Source organism: Hemiscyllium ocellatum, chromosome 28, assembly GCF_020745735.1.
Source record: "Hemiscyllium ocellatum isolate sHemOce1 chromosome 28, sHemOce1.pat.X.cur, whole genome shotgun sequence".
NCBI classification, from domain to species: Eukaryota; Metazoa; Chordata; class Chondrichthyes; order Orectolobiformes; family Hemiscylliidae; genus Hemiscyllium; species Hemiscyllium ocellatum.
In genome coordinates, this window is record NC_083428.1 from 44,409,742 (window position 1) to 44,423,392 (window position 13,651).

General features: G+C 43.4%; 1 protein-coding gene across 1 annotated transcript; it reads left to right on the top strand.

The window, feature by feature from the left end:
- Nucleotides 1–2,039: 2,039 nt before the first annotated feature.
- LOC132828954 (ubiquitin domain-containing protein TINCR-like) lies at nt 2,040–7,514 on the top strand. Its single transcript, XM_060846176.1, has 2 exons — nt 2,040–2,486; nt 5,864–7,514. Exons 1-2 carry the CDS (start codon nt 2,231–2,233, stop codon nt 5,866–5,868), a joined length of 261 nt encoding a protein of 86 aa, XP_060702159.1. The 5' UTR covers nt 2,040–2,230; the 3' UTR covers nt 5,869–7,514.
- The last annotated feature ends 6,137 nt before the right edge of the window (nt 7,515–13,651 follow it).

The window sequence follows — 13,651 nt, forward strand, 5'->3', positions numbered from 1 at the left end:
ATGAAGGGCTCCGGCCCAAAACGTCGATTTTCTTGCTTATGCCCGAAACGTCGAATTTCCTGTTCCTTGGATGCTGCCTGACCTGCTGTGCTTTAACCAGCAACACATTTTCAACTGCTGAGCTTTTCCACCACTATACTCTCAACACCGTCCTGCTGGGGGATGGATGTGTAAAGGGATTGCACATCCATGGTCAAGAGGCAGCTGGAGCTCGTAATCTGGAAATTCCGAAACTGGCGTAAAGGATCACGAATGTAAGTGGGAAGGGATTAGACGAAAGAAGAGAAGCCTGAGTCAAAGTAGGAAGAGATGAGTTCCGTGAGGCAGGAACAGGCAGAAATAAAGGGTCAGTCTGGGTAATCCTGTTTGTGGGATTTGGGAAGGAGATAGGAGCGGGCTGGGCGGGATTGAGGGATTATCTGCTTGCAGGCAGTAGAGGGGGCATTATAGGTTGAAATGAGGTTAGTGACTACAGTAGATGCAATGCCCTGATGTCCATGCTGAGGTCATGGTCTGGGGGGGAATAGAAGGAGGTAATCTCAGAGCTGGCGTTCAGCCTCCACCAGACAATAACAGCACCAAGCTTGCTGACAGGGTTAATTACAAAGTCAGGGTTGGATCTGAGAGCACAGATTGCAGTCAGTTCGGAGGGAGGTAGGTTCAAATGGGTGGGGGAGGGGTTGCAGAGAAATTGAGGTGAACAATGCTACTCCATTAATTCTCAATGGACAGGCCAAGTGCCAGTAAAAGGCCAGAGGTTCATACAGAGGGAGAGTGTTGGAACAAGTCTGTGGGATGGGGAGCGGACTATTGTCCAAACAAATGGGCTTGTCGGCTAAGGCAATGGGAGAAGAGTTCAACATCACGTTGTGCCCAAAATTCACTAAGGTGGGGATGCAGATATATAAGTATAGCACTGGTTGTTCAGCTCATTGAAATCACCTTGTTGTTGGCAAGCATAGGACCTTTGTCATTAATAACTGGCCCCTGATCCAGAAACTACCTTAACTTACAAACAAGCCCCTCAACTCCAGTTTATCTGCACGTTGCTGGAACCTAAAGTTGCATAAACAGAGTTCATGATGGGGATCAAATTCCTCACTTTCAAAACATGTAGCTGCTCTTGTAAATCCCTGGTTTAAAACAATTCTCTCTCATTTCAGTCCAATGTATTTCACAAAAGCACAAAAATTGAAAGCACAGTCCTCCAATATAGTTGATGCTTTGACCTGCTGAGTCGTATTTTCTGCTTTGATTTCAGATTTCCAGCTCCTGCGGTATCTTTGATTTTTATGCTCTGACCATTTCAGTTTATATTGTCGACACTCTATAGAGCTCTATCTAGAGAGTTCGGGATATGTCCATGCAGGGTAATTTGTTCAAATGTAGAGAGTTTTTGGACCTCAGCATGTGAAAAGATTCTTTTGGGAAAAACCCACAAAGTGTCTTCAAAAAAACCTAAAAAACACCCAACCTTAAACTCAGCTATCCCTCGATATTTATGATATTTTCATGGTTATAATGAATGATTCATTCATCATATTATCAAGTTGTTTTTCAGCACAATGTCACACAAACAATTAAAACATAGACCGAGCTTTTACTTCTGGTGTAAAAACTACACGAATGTTATATAACTCAGCGAGTGAACTTAATTTCTAAACCAAATTAGCGATGACCACCAAGGGCATGCACTGGGCCCTGGGTGCAGAATCCAATGACAAAACAATTCTATTGCAACTTCACCATCATCACCATGGGATGGGAACAAACGTAGTCAATGACAATATCATAAGGTAATGCAGGAAAATGATCAAATCTAATGTTTAGATGCATGGATTTGGTCTATGTAACAGGGTACCATGAAAAATAAACCTAGATTTGGAATGAAAAGACCTAGAAACACAGAAAGGACCAAAAAAAAATAGATCCAGGTGTAGCAGACATGGGAGTGACAACACTGACTTTATGTGTTGTTGGGAAACTCCAGAGCTAGCGTTGTGCAGTGTTGGGGCAGATACACTGACCCAGCAGGTTTCTGCGCTGCCAGTAAACGTATTGCTGAGTTCAGGCACATGCCGGTAAGTGAGTGAAGGAATGTCGGAGAACCAGTTGTTGGGTGTAAACCGAAAGGGTGGGGAGATTGCCTGGTTTCTCAACACAGTCAGCTCTCAGCAGTCAGTGTGTCTGTTCAGTGGTTGCAAGGATATCCGTGCCACACTGACCGACAATGAACACCATGCAGAAGCTGATGGCTCACTGGATGCGATGTGATGTCTGTGTCCAACTTCCTGATGGTCAGCGGATGGTCACTATCCGGGTCAGGCCAAATGACACCATCAAAAGTCTCCGGCTACACTTGGTGAGGCAAGGAGTCACATCCTGGAAGATGGATTTCACGTACAGAGGCAATCAACTGGGAGAAAATGAGACACTGGAAGAAAACCACATCACAACAGGATCAGTGCTTATATTAGTCAGGAATGGTGAGTGTATCTCAACAATCCTATCTGCCCAGTCATCTGTGGCCAATCTGTATGGTGCAGTTTAGAAAGAGATTTGACTATTTTGTTCTTATTCCACTCTCAGCTCCAACTGAGGAGATATGATGGCTCAGTGGTTAGCACTGCTGCCTCACAGCACCGGGGACCCGGGTTCGATTCCAGCATTGGGTGACAGCCTGTGCACACTCTCCACGGGTTTTGTCCCACAACCAAAGGTGTGCTGGTTAGGTGGATTGACAATGCTAAATTGTCCAGAGGTGTGTAAGGTGGATTAGCCTTAGGAAATGCATGGTTACAGGGATAGGGTTGGAGAGTGGGTCTGGATGGGATGCTGTTCAGAGGGTTGGTGTGGACTTGATGGGCCAAATGGCTGGCTTCCACACTGCAGGGATTCCATGATCTATAACTGATTGTCACCTTTGCCCGGCTACCCAGAACAGTGACCTGGTGTGGGTGCTCTGAGCCAGACCCTCTGTCACCAGCTGTGGGCAGGGAGTTGGCAATAGGAACACCAGGTCACCCTACTGGAGTGTTTGGAACAAGGCAGGTGAGTTTTGCATTTTTATAGTGCCTTTTACAACCATCACATGTCCCAAAGCACTTTACAGTCAATAGCTTGAAGTGTAGTCGCTTGTAATGTAGAAAATAGAGCAGGGAATTCGCACACCACAAATATGACAATGTGACAATGACGGGATGGATGTTTTTATGATGTGGATATTGGCCAGGGAACCAGGCATAACTTCACTGTCCTTCTTTAAATAATGCCAAGGGATCCTATATTTTCCTCTGGCAAGTTAGATTGTGCCTCAGTTGAAGACTATAAAATGCACAAACAGAAGGTGGCCATTCAGCCCACTGAGCCTGTACCGCCATTCGATGAGATCACAGCTGATCTGATATTTCAACTCCACTTTCCTCCCTTATCTCCGTAACTCTTAATTCCCTTCTGGATTAAAAATCTGTCTGCTTTAGCCTTGAATATATTGATGAAACAGCATCTTCAGCCTTCTGCACTACAGTAGTTCCATCTATTCAGTACCTACTGAGAGAAGAAATTCCTTCTCATCTTTGACTTAACTGGACAATCCCTTAACCTGAGATGGTACCCTCTGGTCCCACAGGGGAAACATCCGTTCCACATCTACTCTGTCAAGTTCTGTAATGACTTTGTATGTTTCACTCAAGTCACTTTTCATTCTTATAAACTCTAACGAGTACAGGTCCAACCAACTCAACACATTATCATATCTTCCATACAAATCCTTCCATAGCCAGGATTAATCCAGTGAATCTTATCAGGATTGCCTCCAATGACAGTATATATTTCCCTACACAGGGACGGCACAGTGGCTCAGTGTTTAGCTCTGCTGCCTCACAGTGCCAAGGACCCAAGTTCAATTCCTGCCTCAGGCAACTGTCTGTGCGCAGTTTGCCCATTCTCCCTGTGTCTGCGTGGGTTTCCTCCCACAGTCCAAAGATGTGCAGGTCAGGTGAATTGGCCACGCTAAATTGCCCATAGTGTTAGGTGCATTAGTCAAGAGGAAATGGGTCTGGGTGGGTTACTCTTCAGAGGGTCAGTGTGGACTTGTTGGGCCGAAGGGCCTGTTTCCACACTGTAAGGAATCTAGTTTTTTTAAAAATCTGCGTTCACAATATTCTAGGCATAGTCCAACTTATGCCTTATATAGTTTTCCAAGGCTTCCAATGTTATACTCCTTTCTTTTCAGCAAGGCCAATATTTAATTTGCCTTTCTTACCTATTGACATTGTGTACAAGCTTTTATGAGTTATGTACAAGGATTCCCAAATCCCTCTGTGCCGCAGTCTTCTGTAAACGTTCTGTATTTAAATCATATTCAGCTCCTCTGTGCCTCCTGACAAAGTGCACAAACACTTTCCTATCTTCTAATCCATCTGCCAAGCGTTTGTCCTTTGGCATAATCATAAGACCATTAGAAATAGTAACACAATTAGGCCATTCAGCCCCTTGAATCTGTTCCTTCAGTCGGATCAATAGGAACAAGGCTAATTCGAATACTTTTCCAACAATAGATGTTCAGCTGTTGGGAGTCTGGAACGCCTGGAAGGGTGGTTGAGGCAGGAAACTTCACAACCTTTAAAAGGTTCTTGACTATGCACTTGACATTCAAGGTTATAGCTAAGTGCGTGAAAGTTGGATTAGTGTAGATTTATAACAGTTTTATCAATGTGTACTTGATTAGATTACCTGCAGTATGGAAATAGGCCCTTCAGCCCAACAAATCCACACCGATCCCCCCCAAAGAACAATCCACCCAGACCCATTCCCCTGCCCTATATTTACCCCTGACTAATGCACCGAACACTGTGGGCAACTTAGCATGGCCAATTCACCTGACCTGCACATCGTTTGGACTGTGGGTGGAAACCAGAGCACCACACAGACGTGGGGATAATGTGCAGACTTCACACTGACAGTCAACAGTGCTAACCACTGAGCCACAGTGCTGCGTACTTGATGGGCTGAAGGGCGTCTCTTGTACTCAATAATCCTGTGAACAGTGTAAACAGCATTCACAAGAAGTGTTGGCCGCTTTTTGAGTTAATTGGTCCTACTACATTTCATGAGGCTCCTTTGATGCAGTTTGGATACATTCCACTATGTGAAAGGTGTTTCATAAATGCATGAACAAGTTGAGGTTGAGCCCATACTTGTACAAGATCAATAAAAGATTAAGTGTTATTGGGTTAAGTCAGAATGGGATGAATAGCATTGATGCAAGACTGAACGATGTTGTTCCTGTTTGGTCATTAGTCATATGTATTTCTCCTTCCACAGAAAAAAAAAGCAGGGTGGCACAGTGGTTAGCACTGCTGCCTCACAGCGCCAGAGACCCAGGTTCAATTCCCGCCTCAGGCGACTGTGTGGAGTTTGCACATTCTCCCTGTGTCTGCGTGGGTTTCCTCCGGGTGCTCCAGTTTCCTCCCACAGTCCAAAAATGTGCAAGTTGGTGAATTGGCCATGCTAAATTGCCCGTAGTGTTAGGTGAAGGGGTAAATGTAGGGGAATGGGTCTGGGTGGGTTGTGCTTCGGTGGGTCAGTGTGGGCTGAAGGGCCTGTTTCCACACTGTAAGTAATCTAATCTAAACATGGGGAGGTGTAAGACCTCCACCTTCAAAAAAAAAGATCAGGAGAGATAATTGCAACATCCAATTTAAAAACAATTGGGACAGAATTGTTTCCTGATAAAGATAGGTTTTTCGGACTGAACTAATGACTGCTGTGCAGTCTCTTAGATTCAAACACTGTAAATCTGAAATGGAAACTCTTAACAACTGCTAAGAGAGGTCTTCATTTTTCTTTTGAAACTGTCTAGAATGAGAGAAAATCCAGCTCGTCTCAGCAAGGGACAATGGCGAGAAAAGTCCACGTTGGTTTCAGAGACGCGGGAGCTCTGAGCAGGTAGATATTCTTCCAGAAGCTTCTCTGTCCCCTGACCAGGGTACCTGAGCTGATCAATCACCAGACACTGGCAAGAAAAGTCCACGTTGGTTACATAGACGCGGGGAGCTCTGAACAGGTGGATATTCTTCCAGAAGCTCCTCTGTCCCCTGACCAGGGTACCTGAACTGATCAATCACCAGCAGAAACAAGTGACCAAGCCGGTCAGCAGTTCTCATGCTATTCCACTACAGACACAAGCGTTGACATCAATCAAGTGGGAAATGGATGGATCTCAAATGGAATCCCTTCAGAGGAAGACTGCGTATGTGGTGGTGACTGTGAAAAAACAAACTGTTGGTCAATCTGTCTCTGGTCAGAAGGTGCCCCATTCCAAACTGTCCCAGTGAAGAGAGATTGGGCTGGTTTCCCTCGGGCAGAGATGGGAACATGATTGAGATGTGTAACATTATGAAGGTCGTGGATAAGAAAGATCCTTTCCCCTTGATTGAGGGATCAATGATCAGGGGCACAGGGGTTGGAAGTTTAGAGGGGATTTGAGGAAGAGGGGTTTTTTTTCACCCAGAGGGTGGTGGGAACCTGGAATTCATTGCCTGTAAAGGTGGTACGGGCAGAGACCCTCATATTATTTAAGAAGTATTTAGATGTACATTTGAGATACCAAGGCATACAAGGCCATGACCCAAGTCCTGGAAAATGGGATGAGAATAGTTACAAGGCTGTTTTTGACCAGTGTGTTTAGGCCAAAGGCCTTTTTCTGTGATTCAATGACACTGGTACACTGAGTCTGGAATCCCAGGTTAACATCAAATGTAATTCTTTTGTTCAGCAAATATGGCTGTTTCCCCAATAAAACTGTATTACAAATACCACCACTGTAAAGCACCAACCTCAACGATTATTGGAATAGAGCTGTTACAGCCAGAGGAGGGCTGTTCATGCTGTGAATTGTGACGTCAATTCATGTCATTCTCGCGGGGAAGACTGGGAACTTATGAGCCACATTAAAACCTTTCACCGAGGGGTTCTGTCACTGAGGTTTCTGTCAAAAGCTACTTGGACACATGAGTGGAGTGAGTAATCTCAGTTCCCAGTGTGTCTCAGAAACACATTGCTCCTGTTGTGGTCAGGGATCTCTGACTGGAGAACAGTGAGTGTTCACAGTGAATCACTGGGCACTTCAGCTCATTATATGCCAGCTGTGCCTGGGCAGGACATAAAGAAATTAAGAAACAAAAACAGAAATTACTGGCAAAGCTCAGCAGGTCTGGCAGCATCTGTGAACAGAGACCTTGTCCTGGTGAAGAGTCACTAGACTTGAAACATTAACTCTGCTTTTTCTCCACACAGCTACTGCCAGACCTGCTGACTTTCTCCAGCAATTTCTGTTTCTTGTTTGTTTCACAGCACCAGCATCCACCGTTCTTTATTTTATTTCAATTGAAAGTGAGATCTGTGTTTCTCCACAGGCCAGAGCACGCTGTATCACTCTGTATTGTTCTTTGTGCTCTTGTGTACACACTGGTGTTGTTGAAATTATATTTAATAAATTTGCTGAAATAGAATATTTTTAGATTTTCTCTTTTTTGGTTGATTTAAAAGCACAGATCAGATGACCACTCTCTCAGCTAATGGCAAAAGACACTTTATTCAGGAATTCTCTACAGCTGAGTGATGGTTTACTGTAACACACTGATATCACTGTAATATGCTGGCATCACTGTAACACAATGATATCACTGTAACACCCTGATATCACTGTAACATTGACATCACAGTAACACACTGATATCAAGTAAAATACTTGCATCACTGTAACACATTGACATCACTGTAACACCCTGGCATCACTGTAACACACTGATATCACTGTAACATTGACATCACTGTAACATACTGACATCACTGTAACACACTGAGATCACTGTAATATACTGACATCACTGTAACACACTGACATCACTGTGAGACACTGACATCACTGTAATATACAGACATCACAGTCACACACTGATATCACTGTAACACACTGATATCACTGTAATATACTGACATCACTGTAACACACTGATATCACTGTGACACACTGATATCACTGTAATATACTGGCATCACTGTAACACACTGATATCACTGTGAGACACTGACATCAGTGTAATATACTGACATCACTGTAACACACCGACATCACTGTGACACACTGACATCACTGTAATATACAGACATCACAGTCACACACTGATATCACTGTGACACACTGATATCACTGTAATATACTGACATCACTGTAACACACTGACATCACTGTAATATACCGACATCACTGTAACACACTGACATCACTGTAACACACTGACATCACTATGACACACTGACATCGCTGTAATAACACACTGGCATCACTGTAACACATTGACATCACTGTGACACACTGACATCACTGTAATATACTGACATCACTGTAACACACTGATATCACTGTGACACACTGACATCGCTGTAATATATTGACATTACTGTAACACACTGACATCACTGTAACACACTGACATCGCTGTAATAACACACTGACATCACTGTAACACACTGACATCACTGTGACACACTGACATCGCTGTAATAACACACTGGCATCACTGTAACACACTGACATCACTGTAATATACTGACATCACTGTAACACACTGATATCACTGTAACACACTGACATCACTGTAACACACTGACATCATTGCAACACACTGATATCACTGTAATATACTGACATCATTGTAACACACTGACATCACTGTAACACACTGATATCTCTGTAATATACAGGCATCACTGTAACACACTGTCATCACTGTGACACACTGACATCACTGTAATAAACTGACATCACTGTAACACACTGACATCACTGTAACACACTGATATCACTGTAATATACTGGCATCACTGTAACACATTGACATCACTGTAACACATTGACATCACTGTGACACACTGATATCACTGTAATATACCGACATCACTGTAACACACTGATATCACTGTAACACATTGACATCATCGAAACACACTGACACCACTGTAACTCCCTGATATCACTGTAACACACCAATATCACTGTAACACTCTGACATCACTGTAACACATCGGAACTGCTGTAATGCACTGGCATCACAGGAATTCATTGACATCATTGTAACACACTGGAATTACTGTAACACACTGGAATCACTGTAATCCATTGACATCACTGAGACACTGGCATCACTGTAATAGACTAGCACCACTTTTTAAAGTTCACCCATGAGACATGAGTGATGCTGGCTGCGCCATCATTTATTGCCTGTCCCTAATTGCTGTAACACACATCACTGCAACACACTGGCATTAGTGAAACAGTGGCATCACTGCACTACACTCTCATCATTGCTGAACACTGTTATCACTATTACACTGGCACCACTGTAATACTGGAATCACTGTACCACACTGGCCTCACTGCAAATCACTGGCATCACAGTAGTATTGTCATCATTATTGTGATAGCATCACTGAAACATGGAAGATGGAAACAGGACTAGGCCATTTGACCCCTCCATCCAGCTCTGCCATTCAATATTATCATGACAGATCATTGAGCCCAATACTCTCACCCTGCCTGCCACCATATCCCTTGATCTCTTTAGCACCAAGAGCCATATTTACCTTCTTTTTATTTTCATCATTCTGGTCTCAAACACTTCCTGTGTCAGTGAATTCCACAAGGTGGAAGAGATTTCGCCTTATCTCAGTCCTACTCCTTATCCTTAAACTGGACTCCCTCACCATCAGGAGCAGCCTTCCTATATCTAATATATTAGAATTTTATAGCTTTCTATGAGAATCTCCCCTTATTCTTCGGAACTCCAGTGAATACAATCCTCACTGATTCAACCTCTCTCATAAATTCATCATTGCACTTCCTCTACAACAAGAACATCTTTCCTCAGATAAGGAGACCAAAAACTGCACACAATACTCCAGGTAAGACTTCACCAAGCCCTTTGTAATTGCATCATTGTTCCTGAACTTGAATTCTGTTTGCCTTCTGAGAGGAGGCTGTCACTTTAAAAAGGTTCTTTTTTTTGAAAACAGGTCGTAAAGGCAGATATACTGGAGTGCCTACTTTAACAATGGAAGGGGAGTGTTGTGTTCTCCCAGTTCAGCTTTTATTTAGTTTGGTTTAGCTGTAGCAGTCACATGATGTATGAGTCCAGGGGAATTGTAAGCTTCAGTGAAGAACTCCGTTGATTTTCTTCTGAAATCTCTCTCTGGAAGCTACTCCCTCCTGTGTCAACATATGTTTGAATTTACTTTTTTTTTGGCAAGGGGTGTGTTTATTATGGCTCAATGGTTAGCATTGCTCTCTCACAGCTCCAAAGACCCGGGTTCGATTCCCGCTCGGGCAACTGACTATGTGGAGTTTGCACATTCTCCCCGTGTCTGTACGGGTTTCCTCCGGGTGCTCCGGTTTCTTTCCACAATCCAAAGATGTGCGGGTTAGGGTGAATTGGCCACGCTAAATTGCCCGTAGTGTTAGGTACATTGGTCAAGGAAAATGTAGAGAAATATGGGAATGGGTCTGGGTGGATTACTCTTTGGGAGTTGGTGTGGACATGCTGGGCTGAAGGGCCTGTTTCCACACTGTAGGGATTTAAAGTTCTACATTCTAAGATCCTAAGTTACTATATTGGAACAGGTAATTAGTTGCTGCATTGTGTCGGTTAAGTTTTCCAATAGTTAAATTACTATAAATTCCGCTTTGTTTGTGTTTCAACTGTAGTGTGTAAATAAATAATATTTTGCCCAAAGCTGAGTGGCTAGACCAGCTGCATCACACCTGGAATATCCACTTCACATCTGCTGTTAAAATAAGAAAACATTCGGGCCTAGGCTACCTTCTTGAAATATTTGGTAGGCCTTGCCCATAACACTTCTTTACTGCCTGCTACCCAGACTTAGTTGTTTTAACACACATCACTGTAAAACAATTGCATCACTGAAACTGTGGCATTACTGCATTATGCTGTCATCACTACAAAACAGTGACATCAGTGCAATACAGTGACATCACTGCAATACAGTGACATTCGTGCAATACAATGACATTGGTGCAATACAGTGACATCACTGCAATACAGTGACATCAGTGCAATACAGTTACATTACTGCAATACAGTGACATTAGTGCAATACAATGACATCAGTGCAATACAGTGACATCACTGCAATACAGTGACATCAGTGCAATACAATGACATCACTTCAATACAGTGATATCACTGCAATACAGTGTCATCACTACAATACAGTGACATCACTGCAATACAGCGTCATCAGTGCAATACAGTGACATCACTGCAATACAGTGACATAAGTGCAATACAGTGTCATCAGTGCAATACAGTGACATCACTGCAATACAGTGTCACCACTGCAATACACTGTCATCACTGCGATACAGTGACATCACTGCAATACAGTGACATCAGTGCAATACAGTGACATCACTGCAATACAGTGTCACCACTGCAGTACACTGTCATCACTGCAATACAGTGTCATCACTGCAATACAGTGTCATCAGTGCAATACAGTGACATCAGTGCAATACAGTGTCATCACTTCAATACAGTGATATCACTGCAATACCGTGTCATCACTGCAATACAATGACATCAGTGCAATGCAGTGGCATCACTGCAATACAGTGACATCAGTGCAATACCGTGTCATCACTGCAATACAATGACATCAGTGCAATACAGTGACATCACTGCAATACAGTGACATCAGTGCAATACAGTGTCATCAGTGCAATACAGTGACATCACTGCAATACAGTGTCATCAGTGCAATACAATGACATCAGTGCAATACAGTGTCATCAGTGCAATACAGTGTCATCAGTGCAATACAGTGACATCACTGCAATACAGTGTCATCAGTGCAATACAGTGACATCACTGCACACTGACTTTCAGCCACTAGTGTATGAGGACACCCAGGTCTTGTTGAAAACTTGGTATCACCCTATCACAGGCATCACGTTTACCTCAAATATCACTGTAATATACTGGCATAACTGCAACACACTGGTGTCACTGGTTATCACCACAGTAACACTGGCATCATGGAACACTGGCGTCATTCTAACACTGGCATCACACTTTCACATTTAGAAAAATGAGAGGTGACCTTATTAAAACATACTTGACAGGGTTGACACAGGAAGGTTACTTCCCTTCAGGAGGGAGTCCAGGAGCAGAGAACATAATCTCAGAATAAGGAGTCGCATGTTTAAAAAAAAGATGAGGAGGAATTTCTTCCCTTGGAGGGCAGTGAATCTCTGGAGTTATTAAAATTTGAAGGGTGTCAAGGCTAGGTCATTAAATATATTCAAAACTGAGGCAGACAGAGTTTTAATCAGTAATGAATTGAAGAGTTATGGAGATAAATCAGGATCAAGTTGATGACCTTTTGGTTTTATTTCAATGTCGATCTGTGACTAATTTCCTTTGGCAGCCAGTTCCATTGTGGGATTATTCTTGGAAAGAAACATTGTTGAGAGATTGAATTAAATCTGTAGTCTGGGTGGATTTCTGACATATATGTTGCCAGTGGTGGAAGGCAGTCAAAGTTTCTGTCAACTCTCACCAGTCCATTCGTTTTTTTTCGGGACAGTGAATTATCCCCCTTCCCAGCTGGAGTGATTCCTGTTCCAAGTATTTGATTGAGGTGTTGACACTGGTATATTTCCCAGACTGATCCATACAAAATGGTGCAACCCATCTTAGACTCACTGCAACCTTGTTACATCTTTCATCATATGGATCTCAGACACAAATTGCATACTCCAGGATCAGACTAACAAATGTTAGATTGACTGTTTGTTAAATACCATGACGTAAAGGGACAGGGTAATAATATGGGTCAAAGGCAGTGGAATCTCTGTCAGCCATGGTTGTACTGAGTGACACAGTGGGCTCTTGTGTATTGTATTCGCTGCACCCAATCTGGCCCACTCTACATTGGAGAAACCAAACGCAGACTGGGTCACCGCTTTGCAGGATCCCTCTGGTCCATGTGCAAGCACCACCCCCAAACTTCCCATAGCCGGTCATTTTAACACAGGGGCCTGCTCGCATGCCCACTTGTCTGTCCTTGGCATGTTACAGCATTCCAATGAATCACAGTGTGAACTGGAGGAACAACAGCTCATCTTCAGTCTAGGCGGTTTTCAACTTTCTGGGCTTAATATTGAGTTCAATACCTTCAAATTATGAACCCACTCCCATTCCTTCCCTGTGATTTAGCTTTGCTTGCTACATTCTCTGTCACCACGTCCTACCCCAGTTGGACCATCTGTTCTTCCCAGTCTTGCACCATTGTTCTGCCATTCTCACATTCCAATCACTTAACCTGAACTATCTATAGCCTGTCACCCCCAGCACTCCACCCGCATAACCCTCCCACCATTGCATAGAATCCTGTCCCCTCCACACTTCACAGCAGCTCTGATGAAGAGTCATATAGACTCGAGACATTAGCTTGCTCTCTCTCCATGGATGCGGCCTGACCCACTGTCATCTCCAGCACTTTTTGTTTCTGACAAAGCAGACTCGATGGGCAGAATGGTCTCCTCCTGTTGCTATACGCATAAAGAGAG

Excerpts from the sequence above, each read along its gene's own strand:
- LOC132828954 (XM_060846176.1), top strand. The coding sequence starts at position 2,231 with ATGAACACCATGCAGAAGCTGATGGCTCACTGGATGCGATGTGATGTC.